The sequence below is a fragment of the Olea europaea genome, unplaced genomic scaffold (genome assembly GCF_002742605.1).
Source record: "Olea europaea var. sylvestris unplaced genomic scaffold, O_europaea_v1 scaffold3208, whole genome shotgun sequence".
Lineage (NCBI taxonomy): Eukaryota > Viridiplantae > Streptophyta > Magnoliopsida > Lamiales > Oleaceae > Olea > Olea europaea.
The window spans coordinates 27,473-41,797 of record NW_019250923.1 but is presented as its reverse complement, the minus strand read 5'-3'; the positions used below and the strand labels follow the sequence as shown (position 1 = coordinate 41,797).

The 14,325-nt window shown below is 33.8% G+C and overlaps 2 protein-coding genes and 1 non-coding gene across 4 annotated transcripts; 2 read left to right on the top strand and 1 right to left on the bottom strand.

Annotated features, from left to right (window-relative positions):
* The first annotated feature begins 854 nt into the window (after positions 1–854).
* LOC111385563 (FACT complex subunit SSRP1) lies at positions 855–6,417 on the top strand. Of its 2 annotated transcripts, XM_023009965.1 has the most exons (17): positions 855–1,036; positions 1,906–2,091; positions 2,524–2,629; positions 2,966–3,102; positions 3,199–3,282; positions 3,367–3,461; positions 3,551–3,659; positions 3,846–3,932; positions 4,031–4,123; positions 4,258–4,455; positions 4,562–4,707; positions 4,796–4,943; positions 5,085–5,183; positions 5,276–5,458; positions 5,645–5,723; positions 5,803–5,930; positions 6,102–6,417. In XM_023009965.1, the coding sequence occupies exons 1-16, from the start codon at positions 983–985 to the stop codon at positions 5,928–5,930; spliced, it is 1,932 nt and encodes a 643-aa protein (XP_022865733.1). In that variant the 5' UTR covers positions 855–982; the 3' UTR covers positions 6,102–6,417. The 2 variants fall into 2 exon arrangements, with proteins under 2 accessions (XP_022865733.1, XP_022865734.1); XM_023009966.1 differs by lacking the exons at positions 855–1,036; positions 6,102–6,417 and adding an exon at positions 1,791–1,808 and having other exon boundaries at positions 5,803–6,065.
* Positions 6,418–11,809: 5,392 nt separating this feature from the next.
* TRNAA-AGC lies at positions 11,810–11,882 on the bottom strand. Its single transcript has one exon. It is a non-coding gene; the product is annotated as a tRNA-Ala (tRNA).
* Positions 11,883–11,957: 75 nt separating this feature from the next.
* On the top strand, positions 11,958–13,758 carry LOC111385565 (thioredoxin H2-like). The gene is made up of 3 exons (XM_023009970.1): positions 11,958–12,201; positions 12,664–12,786; positions 13,349–13,758. The coding sequence occupies exons 1-3, from the start codon at positions 12,046–12,048 to the stop codon at positions 13,496–13,498; spliced, it is 429 nt and encodes a 142-aa protein (XP_022865738.1). The 5' UTR covers positions 11,958–12,045; the 3' UTR covers positions 13,499–13,758.
* The last annotated feature ends 567 nt before the right edge of the window (positions 13,759–14,325 follow it).

Below are 14,325 nucleotides of genomic sequence, written 5' to 3'. Positions count from 1 at the left end.
CAAACTTAGGCTTGAGAAGTTTTTTCAAGTTTTTTTTTATTTTTTATTTTTTATTATTATTTTTTTTAAACAAGCTTTTTTTTTGTGTGTAATTTTTTTTTTTGGTATATTAGCTCGATTTGAAATTTTTAGCCCGATTTTGAATTCAATCCTAAGTATGTACTTGGTATTGTACACCAGAGCTTCCTGATTAAGAAGAGATGGTGACCCTCTTCATTTCTGCAAGCTTACTTCGTTTACACGATCTTTCGACGTATAACAGCCTTACAATTGTCATGTCATGAATAAAATAATTGACATCCTTAACATTGTTCGTCAGCTTCAAATAGTTGTGTCAAACCGAACAGTACATGAGCTCATGATCGACCTGAGAAAAATGACCCATGACCTTGCTTGTAATTCAAGTGGGCCGATTCAAGAGCCAATAGAAGTAAAATTCGCTCCATAATTTAAGTTGCGGACCAATCATCGGATCTAAACATAATAGCTGGCTCGACCTGCTAATTGAAACAGGCCGATCCCATAACAGGATCGGACCGTGTTCGTGCGAAGGACTGCTCGCTCGATCTCCAAGGGCTCGCAGGCCTCCAAAGGCCGCCTCCCAAATAAAGGGGCTGACAAGCTTCCAACTTTTTTTTTCTCCTTATTTTAATGAAAGGCTAAGCACATCATCAAATGTTAGAATTTGAAATTAAGGTTCCGTTTGGTACATATTAATATAAAAATAAGAATGAAAAATATAATCGTTACGCACTCTACACAAAAGATAGAAAACGGACTCTACACAAAAGATAGAAAATAAAATAATGAGAAACAAACGGGTGCTAAGTCTTACACGTCAATGGCAATGCGCACAGTACCACATCCCCACAGTCGATGAATCTCCACCGACGCCAGTGTCAAGTCCGTAAATCCATTTCGCGCCACACTATATAAATCTCATTCCCACCCTTTCCCCAATTTACATTTCAATTCCCTCGCAATGGCGGATGGTCACTTGTTCAATAGTATCTCTCTCGGCGGCCGTGGCGGCACCGTGAGTGCTTTCTACTTTTTCCATCTCCTAAACACAGCATTTTCTCTATTAATTCGTATATCAAAAGATACTTTTCTGCTGCTGATTTTCTTTTTTAGTTTGTTTGATTTTATGTGCTTTTGTGTATTCGAAACCCTAACCCTAGTCATTAGCATGTTTCATATGAATTAATTTCCGTTCTTGTTCTCGATTTGGGGAAGCGTATCGGGTTTCAAATTTTTCTGTATTTTTTTTTTAATTTTAAATATAACATTTTGAGAATACTAAGAATAATATAAAAATTCGAACTGCTTTAGCAACTTAATTATCAGCAGAAATGAGGTTTCTAGATTAATTTGAATATCGAAAGGTATCGTGTTTTCCATTTTTTTTTTTTTCATTTGTTCTGACTATGCTTTTATATTTTCGAAACCCTAACCTGTCTAAAGTACTGTATTTCTTAATTCACTTCAATCTTTATTCTAATGTTTATCTAAGATTTTTTTGGGTAATATTCTCAATAAGGATTTCTAGATGTTTTACAATTTTTCTTGACTTAGGGAAGTTTATTGGGTTTCTACATTGGGGCAATCGAAATTGAGAATTCTATGAATAACAGAAGAGTTCAAACTGTAAGAGGAACTCAATTTTTTGGCGAAAATTTCCAGAATTTCAAGTCATTTTCTTTTAGGCTGTTGAGATGAGGTTTAGAGATTAACAGATTACCTTTTTGCAGTTAGGGGCTTAATTTATGAAAACTTTGACTTGGTGTCCTTGAGTCCTTGAATCATAGGTTTTCTCTGATTCTTATGAACATAAAAAGTCCTTCCTTTTTTATATTTTTTATTTTCTAATTGAATTTGGAGATCCTTATATGTTGATAAATGCAGAACCCAGGGCAACTTAGAGTTCATTCAGGGGGCATAGCATGGAAGAAACAAGGAGGTGGTAAGGCCGTGGAAGTTGATAAATCTGATCTAGTTGGCCTTACATGGATGAAAGTCCCCAGGTCTAACCAGCTTGGGGTGCGGACCAGGGATGGTCTTAATTACAAATTCACTGGTTTCCGGGACCAGGTGACAACATCCTTCTCCCTTCTCATTTATTTTATTCTTTTCCGTTTGAAGAACTTATAAGTACAATTTACACAAAAACTACAATTTTGCTTTTGAATAAGTTCTTTTAGGTTTTGAAGCTTATTCTAATCATTATTAGATTGAACTTCCTAGAAGCAAATAAATTGGTGGTACAGTTTTGACCAAGAAGCAGTGTGATTCTATATCAATCTGAGCACACTGCTCGTGGTTTTCAATAATATCTTTACTATTAGCTCAAGTGAGAGAGCCTTCATGAGAAGAAATGTTGCCAACTATAACAGTGCAATTTAATTCAGTACAAATATTTTCAGGAACTATTTAACCTTTTTGTTGTAGTCAGCTTCTGATGTTTTTCAATTTAGACTTCCAAAATGCCATTCGTTCATTATTTTTATTTTTCTTGCCAAGCAGGACGTTTCCAGCCTGACTACATTTTTCCAGACCGGTTGTGGGATAGTACCAGAGGAGAAGCAGCTCTCTGTTAGTGGGAAAAACTGGGGAGAAGTCGATTTAAATGGTTTGTGACTCATATAGGATTTCTTTTGGATTCCCTAATTTTTCCAATCTGTCCGTGTCCTCAAATTCATTATTTTTTCTCGTGAAATAGTTTTCTGTTGATATTTATTACACACTTGAATAACTTCTCATTTATCAGCAATTTGTGTTTCTGTTTTTGTAAACTCAAATATGTATCACCCAAGCACGTGCTCCATCTATTTTACTTTTTCATGGAACGTCCTAATGTTTTTCTTTTTGTTTGTTTGGTTGGAGTTGATTTTGAACCTTGTATCCATTTATATGTTCTCAAGCATATGAATAGTCTTTATTGAAACATGCCAACTTATTTCTTCAGGAAACATGCTTGCATTTCTTGTTGGGTCTAAGCAAGCATTTGAGATATCTCTGGCGGATGTTGCACAAACACAACTTCAAGGGAAAAATGATGTCATGTTGGAATTCCATGTAGATGATACAACAGGGGCCAATGAGGTTATTTGACATAGTTTTGAGGCTGACTGTATAGTCTGTATGTAGCTTCTGTTGTTTCTTAATTAAAAAACTCTCTCGACTTTTTGTTGTCTACAGAAAGATTCATTGATGGAGATAAGTTTTCATGTTCCCAATTCAAACACTCAGTTTCTTGGCGATGAAAATCGTCCTGCTGCTCAGGTAACTCTTTTCTACTTGACCTGGTTTTCTTGGTAGAAACTGTGGAATTTTTTGGGTGTAATATTTCCAGCACTTTCTGTGAAGGTCTTCCGAGATAAGATAGTGTCAATGGCAGATGTTGGAGCTGGAGGTGAGGAAGCTGTTGTCAATTTTGATGGAATTGCTATACTTACTCCTAGGTGGGTGACCAAATCTAGTCATTATATCTTAAATCAAATCCGTCGCTTGAATTATATTAAAATGCTTCACATAATTGTCTTTCCTACAGGGGTCGCTACAGTGTTGAACTTCATCTTTCTTTTTTGCGTCTTCAAGGGCAAGCAAATGACTTCAAAATTCAGTTCAGCAGTGTTGTTCGTCTTTTTTGTTTGCCCAAGGTTCTACTACTTTTGTTCTCCCTTGAGCCTACTCGAGCATTACAATTTACAAATATGTGGATAACTTTGGTTTTTACATCATCCGTTTTTGGTTTCTGTAAATAAATCAGTCATTTGCAATTATTTGTATGGAGAGACACCTAATTTATTCATTATGATTATATGTAATTATCTTTGCTTGTGCAGTCTAACCAACCACATACTTTCGTTGTTGTTACTCTTGACCCACCAATTCGGAAGGGTCAGACGTTGTATCCACATATTGTGATGCAGGTATTAATGGCATTTCAAAGTTTTTGGACATCAACTTTCACTTCTTTTAGGATGCAATATCACTATTTCTGATATGTTTTTCATACATCGTTTTGCAGTTTGAAACTGATGCTGTGGTAGACACAAGCATATCAATGAGTGAAGATCTTTACAATACCAAGTATAAGGACAAGCTTGATCTGACCTATAAAGTAATAATCTACTAACTTTCTCTAATGCTAAATGATGGCTGTATTATATAGTTTTCTAGTACTACTCAAAGTCAGGGTTCTAAGTTTAGAAACATTAGTTCATATGCATTAATGGGATTTCCTTTGAATATCAGGGGCTCATTCACGAGGTATTTATTTCAGTTCTACGCGGATTATCTGGTGCCAAAGTAACAAGACCAGGAAAGTTCCGCAGTAGTCAGGATGGTTATGCTGTGAAATCATCGTTGAAAGCTGAAGATGGAGTCCTTTATCCACTTGAAAAGAGCTTTTTCTTTTTACCCAAACCACCTACACTTATTCTCCATGAGGAGGTATAGTTTCCGCCCGATAGTTGGTTTTTGTTTTATCAAATTCTGATTTCATAGCGTATATTAAATACAGTGCTTGAGATATATATCCTTTTTGTTGCTACTTTAGATTGACTATGTGGAGTTTGAGAGGCATGCTGCTGGTGGATCAAATATGCATTACTTCGATCTTCTGATTAGACTTAAGACTGAACAGGAGCACCTTTTCCGGAATATTCAGAGAAATGAGTATCATAATCTTTTTGACTTCATCAAGTCAGTAACAGCTTGCCTACTGTTTCCTTTTCTTTCTTTCTCTGAGAAAGATTAAAGTTCCTGAGATGGTATTGACTGGTTCTTACAGTTCAAAAGGTCTGAAGATCATGAATTTGGGAGGCGTTCAGACCGCGGATGGGGTTGCGGCTGTTCTACAGACTGAGGATGACGATGCTGTTGACCCCCATCTTGAGCGGATTAAGAATGAAGCTGGTGGGGATGAGAGTGATGAGGAGGTATTGTTTATAGTATTTTCTCCATATGATTGCTCCCCTCTTCTTATTTTCACTTTAATTTTATAATTCAAAAATAGTTACATGTTATCTGATTGGATACATAATGCGTTCACGAGCATCTTTTGATGGGAATCGTTGCAGGATGAGGATTTTGTTATTGACAGAGATGATGGGGGATCCCCTACTGATGACTCTGGGGAAGGAGAATCCGATGCCAGTGAAAGTGGAAATGAAGAAGAGGTAAAATAACCCCTCTAAACCCGAGATGGGCAAGCCCAACTTTTGATTCGTATTTGATATTTTAAGCCTGCATTAACGGATGGTGAATTTAGGTACCTGCGAAAAAGAAACCCAAGAAAGAACCTTCTGCTCCCAAAGCATCTTCAAGCAAGAAGAAAGCTAAAGATGGTGATGAGGATGGATCAAAGAAGAAGAAACAGAAGAAGAAAAAGGATCCAAATGCTCCAAAACGGGCAATCAGTGCTTTTATGTTCTTTTCGCAGGCTGAAAGAGAGGTTTGTATTTTCTAATATGTTAACTCTGTATATCTGATGCTAGATTCCATTACCATTGCCTTGTATTCTTCATAATTTTATACTCATTTTTGTTTGCATTATCTTTCTGTGCGAAATGTCCATGCTTTTGTTTTGACCGTCCAGACCTAAATGGCTAAATTTAATCCTCATCCGGTTTTAATGCAGAATGTTAAGAAGACCAATCCTGGAATTTCATTCACGGACGTGGGGAAAGTTCTTGGAGAGAGATGGAATAAGATGACAGGTTGGTACAATTTGAATATATGCATTTAATAGTACAATGGCTTAGCTTAGCTCTGACATTGCCTGAATTGGTTTTTCAGCTGAGGAGAAAGCACCATATGAAGCAAAAGCTCGAGCAGACAAGAAACGCTACACTGACCAGATCAGTGACTACAAGAATCCACAGACCGTAAATGTAGATTCAGACGATGGTTCTGACAGTGCTTAGGTATGAAGCTCGTTTTATCTGTTAGAATGCTTATTTAGTAGATAGCTGAGAACCTGAAAACATACTCTGGATGTATGGTTTTGTAACAATATATATTTGAATCTATGAAAATTTGTTTTACCAGTAACTTTAGTATGCTGGTTTTGATGTTGTTTCTGATATTTGATCTAGGTTTTAACTTCTCTAGTCACGAGAAGCATGGTTTTAACAAGTTGCTTGAGGCCTGCCTCACATGATGAGGTTTTTATCAAATGGCTTGAAGCTTTACATCTTGAGTGCCCATTTATCAAGAAATAATACTAGCTAGTATCATTGGTGCTTGAGTGTCAGTCTAGGTGGCTGCAATTAATATGTTCAATTAAATAAGTCATGACTTTGCATTTAAATGAATTCATAATTTTATGTTATGTAATTGTCACCTAAACTAGTGTTGAGCACTCGTAGTGATGAATAGTATTACTCTTTATCAAGGTTTATGTTGGGACTATTGAAGCTTATGTGTTGATGTACTCGGGAAATTGCGAGTTAATTGTTCCAATGGTCACCGAACTTTAATCTATGTCTTTGATTGGTCATTGAACTTTAAAATGTCGAGTTTTGGTCACTGAACTTAGGTTTATGTTTTCGATTGGCCACTAAACTTTAAAATATCGAGTTTTGATCATTAAACTTTGAAAAATGTCGAGTTTTGGTCACTGAACTTTGAAAAATGTCGAGTTTTGGTTATTGAACTTAGGTCAATGTCTTCGATTGTTCACTGAAATTTAAAATGTCGGGTTTTTGTCACTGAACTTTGAAAAATGTTGTACATTACTCATTGAATTTTGAAAAATATTATACATTACTCACTGAATTTTGAAAAATATTGTAAGTTATTTACTGTAAACTCGATATTTTTCAAAATTCAACAGTTATATTAGTGAGTAACGTACAAACATATTTCAAAGTTCAATGGTCAAAACTCGATATTTTAAATTTCAGCAAGCAATCGAAGATATGGATCTAAGTTCAGTGATCAAAACTCGATATTTTTTAAAGTTCAGTAGCTAAAACTCAACATTTTAAAATTCAGCGATCAAAACTCGACATTTTTCAAAGTTCAGTGGTCAAAATTCGACATTTTAAAGTTCAGTGGTCAATCAAAGTCATGGACCTGAATTTAGTGACCATTGTAACAATTAACTCTTCCCATTATTGACCTTGATCTGGGTGCCGTTTGAGCCTTTAAAACATGGATTTCAAGTTTCTGTCAATAGTTAAAGGGAAGAATGTCTCAATATTACCTATAAGAATAGTATCCTCCGTCGTCAAGGGTGAACATGGTCTGTAGAGCTTGTTCGAAACAGAAATATCGGTATATTTGGCATGTCGCATTAAATTGGATTTGGATCTTATCTAGTGGTGCACTTAATATTCTGATTAAATTAATCAAGGATACTTATCATAATCAATTGCAGAAAATTAATACACTATTTTATGCAATAAGGTTAGTTGAATTGAAAGATGTAAATGAGAACTAAAAATTTCGCTCATAAGAAATGACTCAAGTAAAAATTATTTATACATTGAGATTCACTTATAAGCAAAAATAAAAATTCAAATATAAGTAACAAATTCAGTTATATAAAAAACTTGATTATAGATTAAAAAAAAAAAGATCAAAAATTGTTCAAGTAAAGAATTACTTATGCATAAAAAAATACTTGTTAAGTTATAAACTCTAGCTAAAAAATAATTAACTTGAAATGAGAATATACTAGTAAGAAAAAAATTTACTTGATAAGTAAAATAATTACTTATAACTAAAAAAATCACTTAAATAATAAATTAACTTGTGAGTAAATTATGTATAAGTAGGAAAAATTATTTCTTATATATATATATATATATATATATATTTATTATTATTATTATTATTATTATTATTATTATTATTTTGGATACGTCCCTTTTTTCTATTACAACCTCTATAGTAGAATATTCAACCATAATTTTGTTACCTTATCCCTTATAATTTCATTTTCATAATTCTATACAGTGTTTCAAATGCGCACTTAATATTGTTTTCAAGGCAAGTTTATGATGGAGCTAGAATTTTGTCCATTATCAATTACAAAAAGACCCACTAATTTGTAGTATACAACAATGGACCTTTTGATATCTGTGGTGCTTTGCGAATTTGATGCCGTAGCGAGGTGTCAACTCATGCTAATAGTAGGTTCATTTTATTCGAGTTGGATTGTAAACGAGTCTAAAATAATGGATTAAGTTTTTTGTCGTATTAGTGTTAGGGGAAATAAATTACTTTTCAATTATAATTCTTTTTTACATGAAAATATATAAAGAAAATAATAATATTTTATTAGAGAAAAAATTTCCAATAATCAAAATGGATAAAAATATTTCAAATGCCCCTACTATATACAAAATTACTACACTGTTATTATATATATATATATAATTATTTTTTATGTACATAATCATTTTTCTGTTATAGAGCAAGAATTATGCTATTTGTATACAAAAATGATACATAAGGGATTACATAAAATGATGTCGAAGGGAAAAATTTGAAGAAAAAGTTGATTGTGTTTTAAACTGACAAATGATAAAATGACATCTGACATTATCTAACCTATTATATAAAATTTGATATAAATATAGCAAGATCCATAGAGCAAATAACCTTTTAGAGGTGTACTCATTGCTCAAATAGCAATCCAAATAGAGCTTATTGTGGTTGAAGATTGACTCTTATCGGGTGAGATCATTGGGAATATGAGATCATTGCCTAATCTTGTTTCTATTAAATTATTTCATTCGAGTCAACTTAATTAATGTTTTCCCATTACTTTTAGTGTGACTTCCACTAAGCCGTTGAGGAGAATTAGTCACAAGACTCACGACCATTTAATTTAAAGAGGGTAATAATAAGTTATAGAGACCATTTTAGCTTCATTTTGTTTGAAGGGTAACAAAGGAAAATGGATGGGTAGTAGAAGAAAATGTCCTTAGAAAGTTGTTCAAGTGCGATATAGGTATCAAATTGGTGGCAGAATTTTGTAAGTCATCGTGAAAAAAATGATAAAGTGTGAATATTTGGGGACCCATATGCAAATTTCTCTTGGAATAACTAGTTTTTTGGCCGCAAAACCTGCAGTTGTTTGTTGTTTCAAACCAGAATTTTAATGGGACGTTCTTCCATAGTGAAGTTTGGTGTCTCACATGTTGATCTATGATTTGGCAAAGTAACAACAGTACCTAAAAATCATCACACCTATCTGAATAAACATAGTTCTAATGAAATCACCAAAATTTATAAAATTCTAGTGAAATGCAGATCAAATCTCAAATATAAACTGAAAAATGTAATCAGAATTTGAAATCAGCAATTACTCGTCTTTTATTTGTCTTTAACTTTGATTTGTCTGTTGTCTATTGGATTTCTGGAAATAATATATTTTATCAGGCACATCAAGTTTTGTTGAATAAAATTCGAGAAGGTCGTGCAGTAATTTATAAAATAGATAGTGAATAAATAGTTGGGCAGAATTTCGACTTACAAAATTAGTGCAATAAAATTAGAACGAATAATGGTCGATGTAAGAGTTTGACTCTTTCTCCTTAAGAAGATAATACTTTTTACTGGTGCTGATGGTCTCTTGGCACTCCTCTATCAAGATACAATGACCTCGACTTGTAATAGTAACACTCCAAATTACAAGACTCAACGAACCTACTAATATTTTGATCTCTTGAAAATCGGAGGACTAAATATGCACGAAATTAATTTTTGGTACTGAAATGCAAAATATGGGGCACTACAGGACAGAAGGACAATATTTTGCAGGAGAGGGAAGCAGAAGAAATTTTGGAATGAACAAAATCGGGAATATGGGGCTCTATTTATTGAAGTTGAAAAGTTGTGTCCAAAACACATAACAGACGAAAAGTTGTGTCTTGGAGCAGACACAACCCATTTGGACATGCAGTTTTAATTGTCAGCAACTGTCAAATTTTAGAAGAAACCACATGTCGCGCACAAAAAATTTGGGAAGAAAAAATAAATAATATAATTAAAATATATTAATTAATTAATAAAATAAAATAATTAAAATATTATTTTACTAAAAAATATATATACCAATTGGGTGAAGGTCAAGCCCATGACCCGTGCCGATCAGACGGACGGACGATGACGATGTGCGCGTATAGGCTTTAGCTCAACCTACTAGTATGTAGATCCTCTCTAGTTCAAAAACTAGTGGTGCCCCTTGATGCCCGAACCCAAGTCCCAAACTTGAGTGATATAAAGTGGTTTATATTCTTCTAATTTTTTTTATGTGGGATAGACATTTTTTCAATTTCTCACCAATTTTTATTTCCAATTTATTTCAATTTCAAGTGGTTATATTGTGGCTTTAATTTCTCATTCACTCTTAATTAGTATTGAGAAATAAATACACACAAACACACATTGTATCTTGCGTATTTATTCTGAGGCAATTAAATTTAAAAATTAGCTTCATAAAAATATGGTATACATATTTTACTCGTACATGTAAGTGACATCAAACAATGTAAAAGATGGAAAGTAATTTCATTTTCCATGGAATTCATGGCCAATCAAACATGCCCTAATATAATAAGATTACATGACTCTGGACAACGTTTGTTACATCACATATCCTTAAACATAAACGAGGTGGTTGCTTTCAAATTTATTTTGTAACGAAAGGTAGTTTTTTCCATTTATTTTGCAGGGTTTGTTGTTTATTCTCTATGCATTATGTCCCCAAGATGTTTCAATGGCTCGCGCCATATGGAATTGAATTGCTTAGACACATCAGAGATTTTCTAGGTGTTAAGTTTGTTATGAAGCTTGATTCATCAAGGACGATCATTCTTAAATGTGTTGGATGTGGATTGAAGAATCTGTCGAGAAAAATATCGTCAGTACAATCTAATTATAGGGTATTTCAATACCAGGAAAAGGGCATGTAAGAATGTCACCTCGTGCACCAATATGTGATTTAGAAGAATGATGCAAATTGCACAGTGTAGCGTCGCATATTTTAGTTGGCATAGGCATGAAATTTTGATGCGATTCTTTCAATAGTAAGTAATTCACAATTGTCTGAACTTGAATATATTCGCAGTTTTAATCCGAAGACAAGTATTTAATTTGTGGGTTGATGCATTTGCAACATAGTGTTCACAGTTCAAGCATCTAACTTTTCTTTATGTTTATCGTATTTTCTGAATGCTTATGTGGATGTTACAGGTGTAATATACTCGTGGTTTGTTGTCCCTTGAAAGTAAGAATTGATGATATTGTAACAATTTTTTGTATTTTTCTTAAATATATAATAGCGAACACAACTTAAAGCTTTGGAAACATAGCATATGAGTTCTGAGCTTTTCTTTATATTTATTTTATCTTTCAAATGCTAATTGCTTAGTTCGATGTATTTATGGTGAGATAAACGTGTTGTTTCTCGTCAATAGAATGAAGAATGGATAACACTAAAATCCGCCAAGAAAAATAAACTCATACAATATTTGAAATAATCTTCACTCGTCTTTTTCTTAAATATTTTTAATAGCGAACAAAAATTATTTGCCTCATCACGATTCAAGGTCACATGAAGGCATCGATTTTAATTTCTACAAAAATAAATTAAGAGTCCGTTTGGAAGTAATTTTGATAATTGATTTTTTGATCATTAGGAGAAAAGTGGGATCCACCTGTGAGGGAAGAAGCCAAATATGATGGATGAAATAGTAAAATAACAGTAAAAAAAATTAATTTTTTGGGATGAAAAAATCACTCCCAAATAAGCTCTAAATTAAATACAAAAAGGTGAAAGGACCAAAAGTGGAGATGCGGGGTATCGATCCCCGTACCTCTCGCATGCTAAGCGAGCGCTCTACCATCTGAGCTACATCCCCGTGCTGTAAAGTTGTGGTGGAACAATATATCTATCTTAAGTCTGGTGGCCATTCTTGTCCACATATATCAAAGCTAAACAAGTCCACGATCACTGTATCTTCTTGTTTGATCGATTTGACTCGCCCAAAAAGCCGTCGCTCAAAATTAGCAAAACAAACCCCAATGGGTTCTATTCTGTCAAGTTTAACCGGGGGCGGAGAGGCGGCGGCATCTGAGTCGGCATCGGCCGAGGCGTCTGGAACATCTCGCGTCACCGCCTTCCATTCCTCCCACCGCTGGCAGCTCCACTTTAATTCTTCCAAGCAACTTAATAAACTGGTTCTGCTATACATCTATTATTATCTTATTTAGTTTGTGTTTTCAAATTTCAATTCATTAACGCTGTACCGGATGAATTTTGGAAATCGGTGTTGAAATCGAATTCAATTTTTGTTCAATTTTGCTCGATTTCCAGTTCCGAGATCCCCGTTAATTGAGCCAATACCTGCGATTGACCAAAAAATGAAAATAAAAAATTAATGAATATGATTTGAATTTTAAAATTTATCTAATTATTATTATTGTCTTCTTTTGTTATGCTTTCATTTTGATTAACACTTGCTCATGGATTTTTGAAATCTGAGTTGGAATAAAATTTACATTTTGTTCGATTATTATCTGAGATCCTAGACTTGGAATTGGTAAAATGTTAATTATTTTGATTTTGATTTTTTCTATTCTAAATTTGAGATTTTAATGTTAGAGATCTGAAATTTTTATATATGATTTTTCAATGGCTAGATTGTGGTCGATTTCTCAGCAACATGGTGTGGCCCCTGCAAATTCATGAAGCCGATCTTCAATGAGATGTCTTCCAAATACACTGATGTCGACTTTGCCAAAATCGATGTAGATGAACTCTCTGTACGTTATACTTCTGATTTTCTTTCAATTTATAATATTTATTCTATCTTGAATTGAGGATTTTAATGATTTTTCCTTAATAATTAATTCGATTTGATTATTTTTAATTATAGGTAGGGGTTTTGTTTGATGTATGATTCAATTTTCAACATTTCCAACTTGTTTGGTGGATGAGCCGAAGTCCTTACACTTTAGTTTTATTGTTTCATATTCAAGCGATGCGCGGCTCAATTGAGTTTTAAACAATCCCAATTGCCCATTTTTGAGTTTTTTTTAAGCACATATACCATATTGATAGTTGAAATTGCAGAGTTTTAGACATTCCATCTGACTGGACAAGAACGAGTTGGGTAGACACTAGAAACAGTGTGTCCTCCACACTGCTTACGCTTTCCCGTCTATGCTAAGATATCGTACTCTGTTACAATAAATTGCTCTTTTCTATTTTTAGCTCATATACCACTTTGAGACTTGAAGTTGCATCTACAAGAGGAGTTTGAGCCTTAAATACACTGATTATTGTTTTCATATATAAGTGACTTGATTTTTGTATCCTTAACAGGATGTGGCAAAGGAATTCGGGGTACAGGCAATGCCAACATTTGTGCTGTTCAAGCAAGGGAAAGAAGTGGAGAGGGTGGTGGGAGCCAAGAAAGATGATCTTGAGAAGAAAATCCTCAAGCACAGGGAAGCCCCCAAATTTGCTGCTTAATTTTACACTACTAATTGAAACAATCCCAAAATGAAAAATAAATGCAAATTGTGGGTTGTAAGTCTATTATTTGATAAATTATTGATGTTATGGGATTGAATCAGATTGTCACGTATTACGAGTTCATTAAATCAAAATCCTATTACTTGCAATGGAAACTATGTGGTGTTTGGTTTCAAGGGTTTTAAGTTTTCGAGATTGTATTATTTCATTCCTTATAAGGTTTAGTTTCTTCTTGTTGTCGTCTGACATGAATCGAATATTCTAGTTCAATTTGTTATCGAACTCAATTGTGTGGATTTGTTCAGACATCAAGATCACAAAACAAGTGGCTCTTTATGGTGGTTCTGTCTATGTTGGCCTTGGCTTGAGGTTTGACCTAACGTTTTGACGAAACTTCATTTTTGTTGAAGAGGATTAAACATTCTGTATGAGAACTTGATCTTCTAGTTTACCTTCTTTAGTTGTTCTTGCTGTGACTAAAATACATTTAATGCGCTCCATCTTGAAAGGAATAAGCCATTTGTACAATGGATTTGTACAACATCCTTGACAATGGTGTAGGTGTCGAAAAAGTGTTTTCCAAACTGTCCAATGACAACCTACTACGTAGCATGTTGTCAAACTTATTGTAAAAATCATTGTACAACAATCATGATTCATCTTGAAAACGAAACATGCCAAGTGTGTCAAACAAGCGCGTGTGTGTGTGTCACAAGTAAAGTATTCGTGCAATTTGTGATTCTGATGGTGAGATAAAGCTGAAAAGTAAAGTGGTTTATCTATTCCACTTGTTTTTAACTATTTCCTGTTTTGTAGTGAAGCTT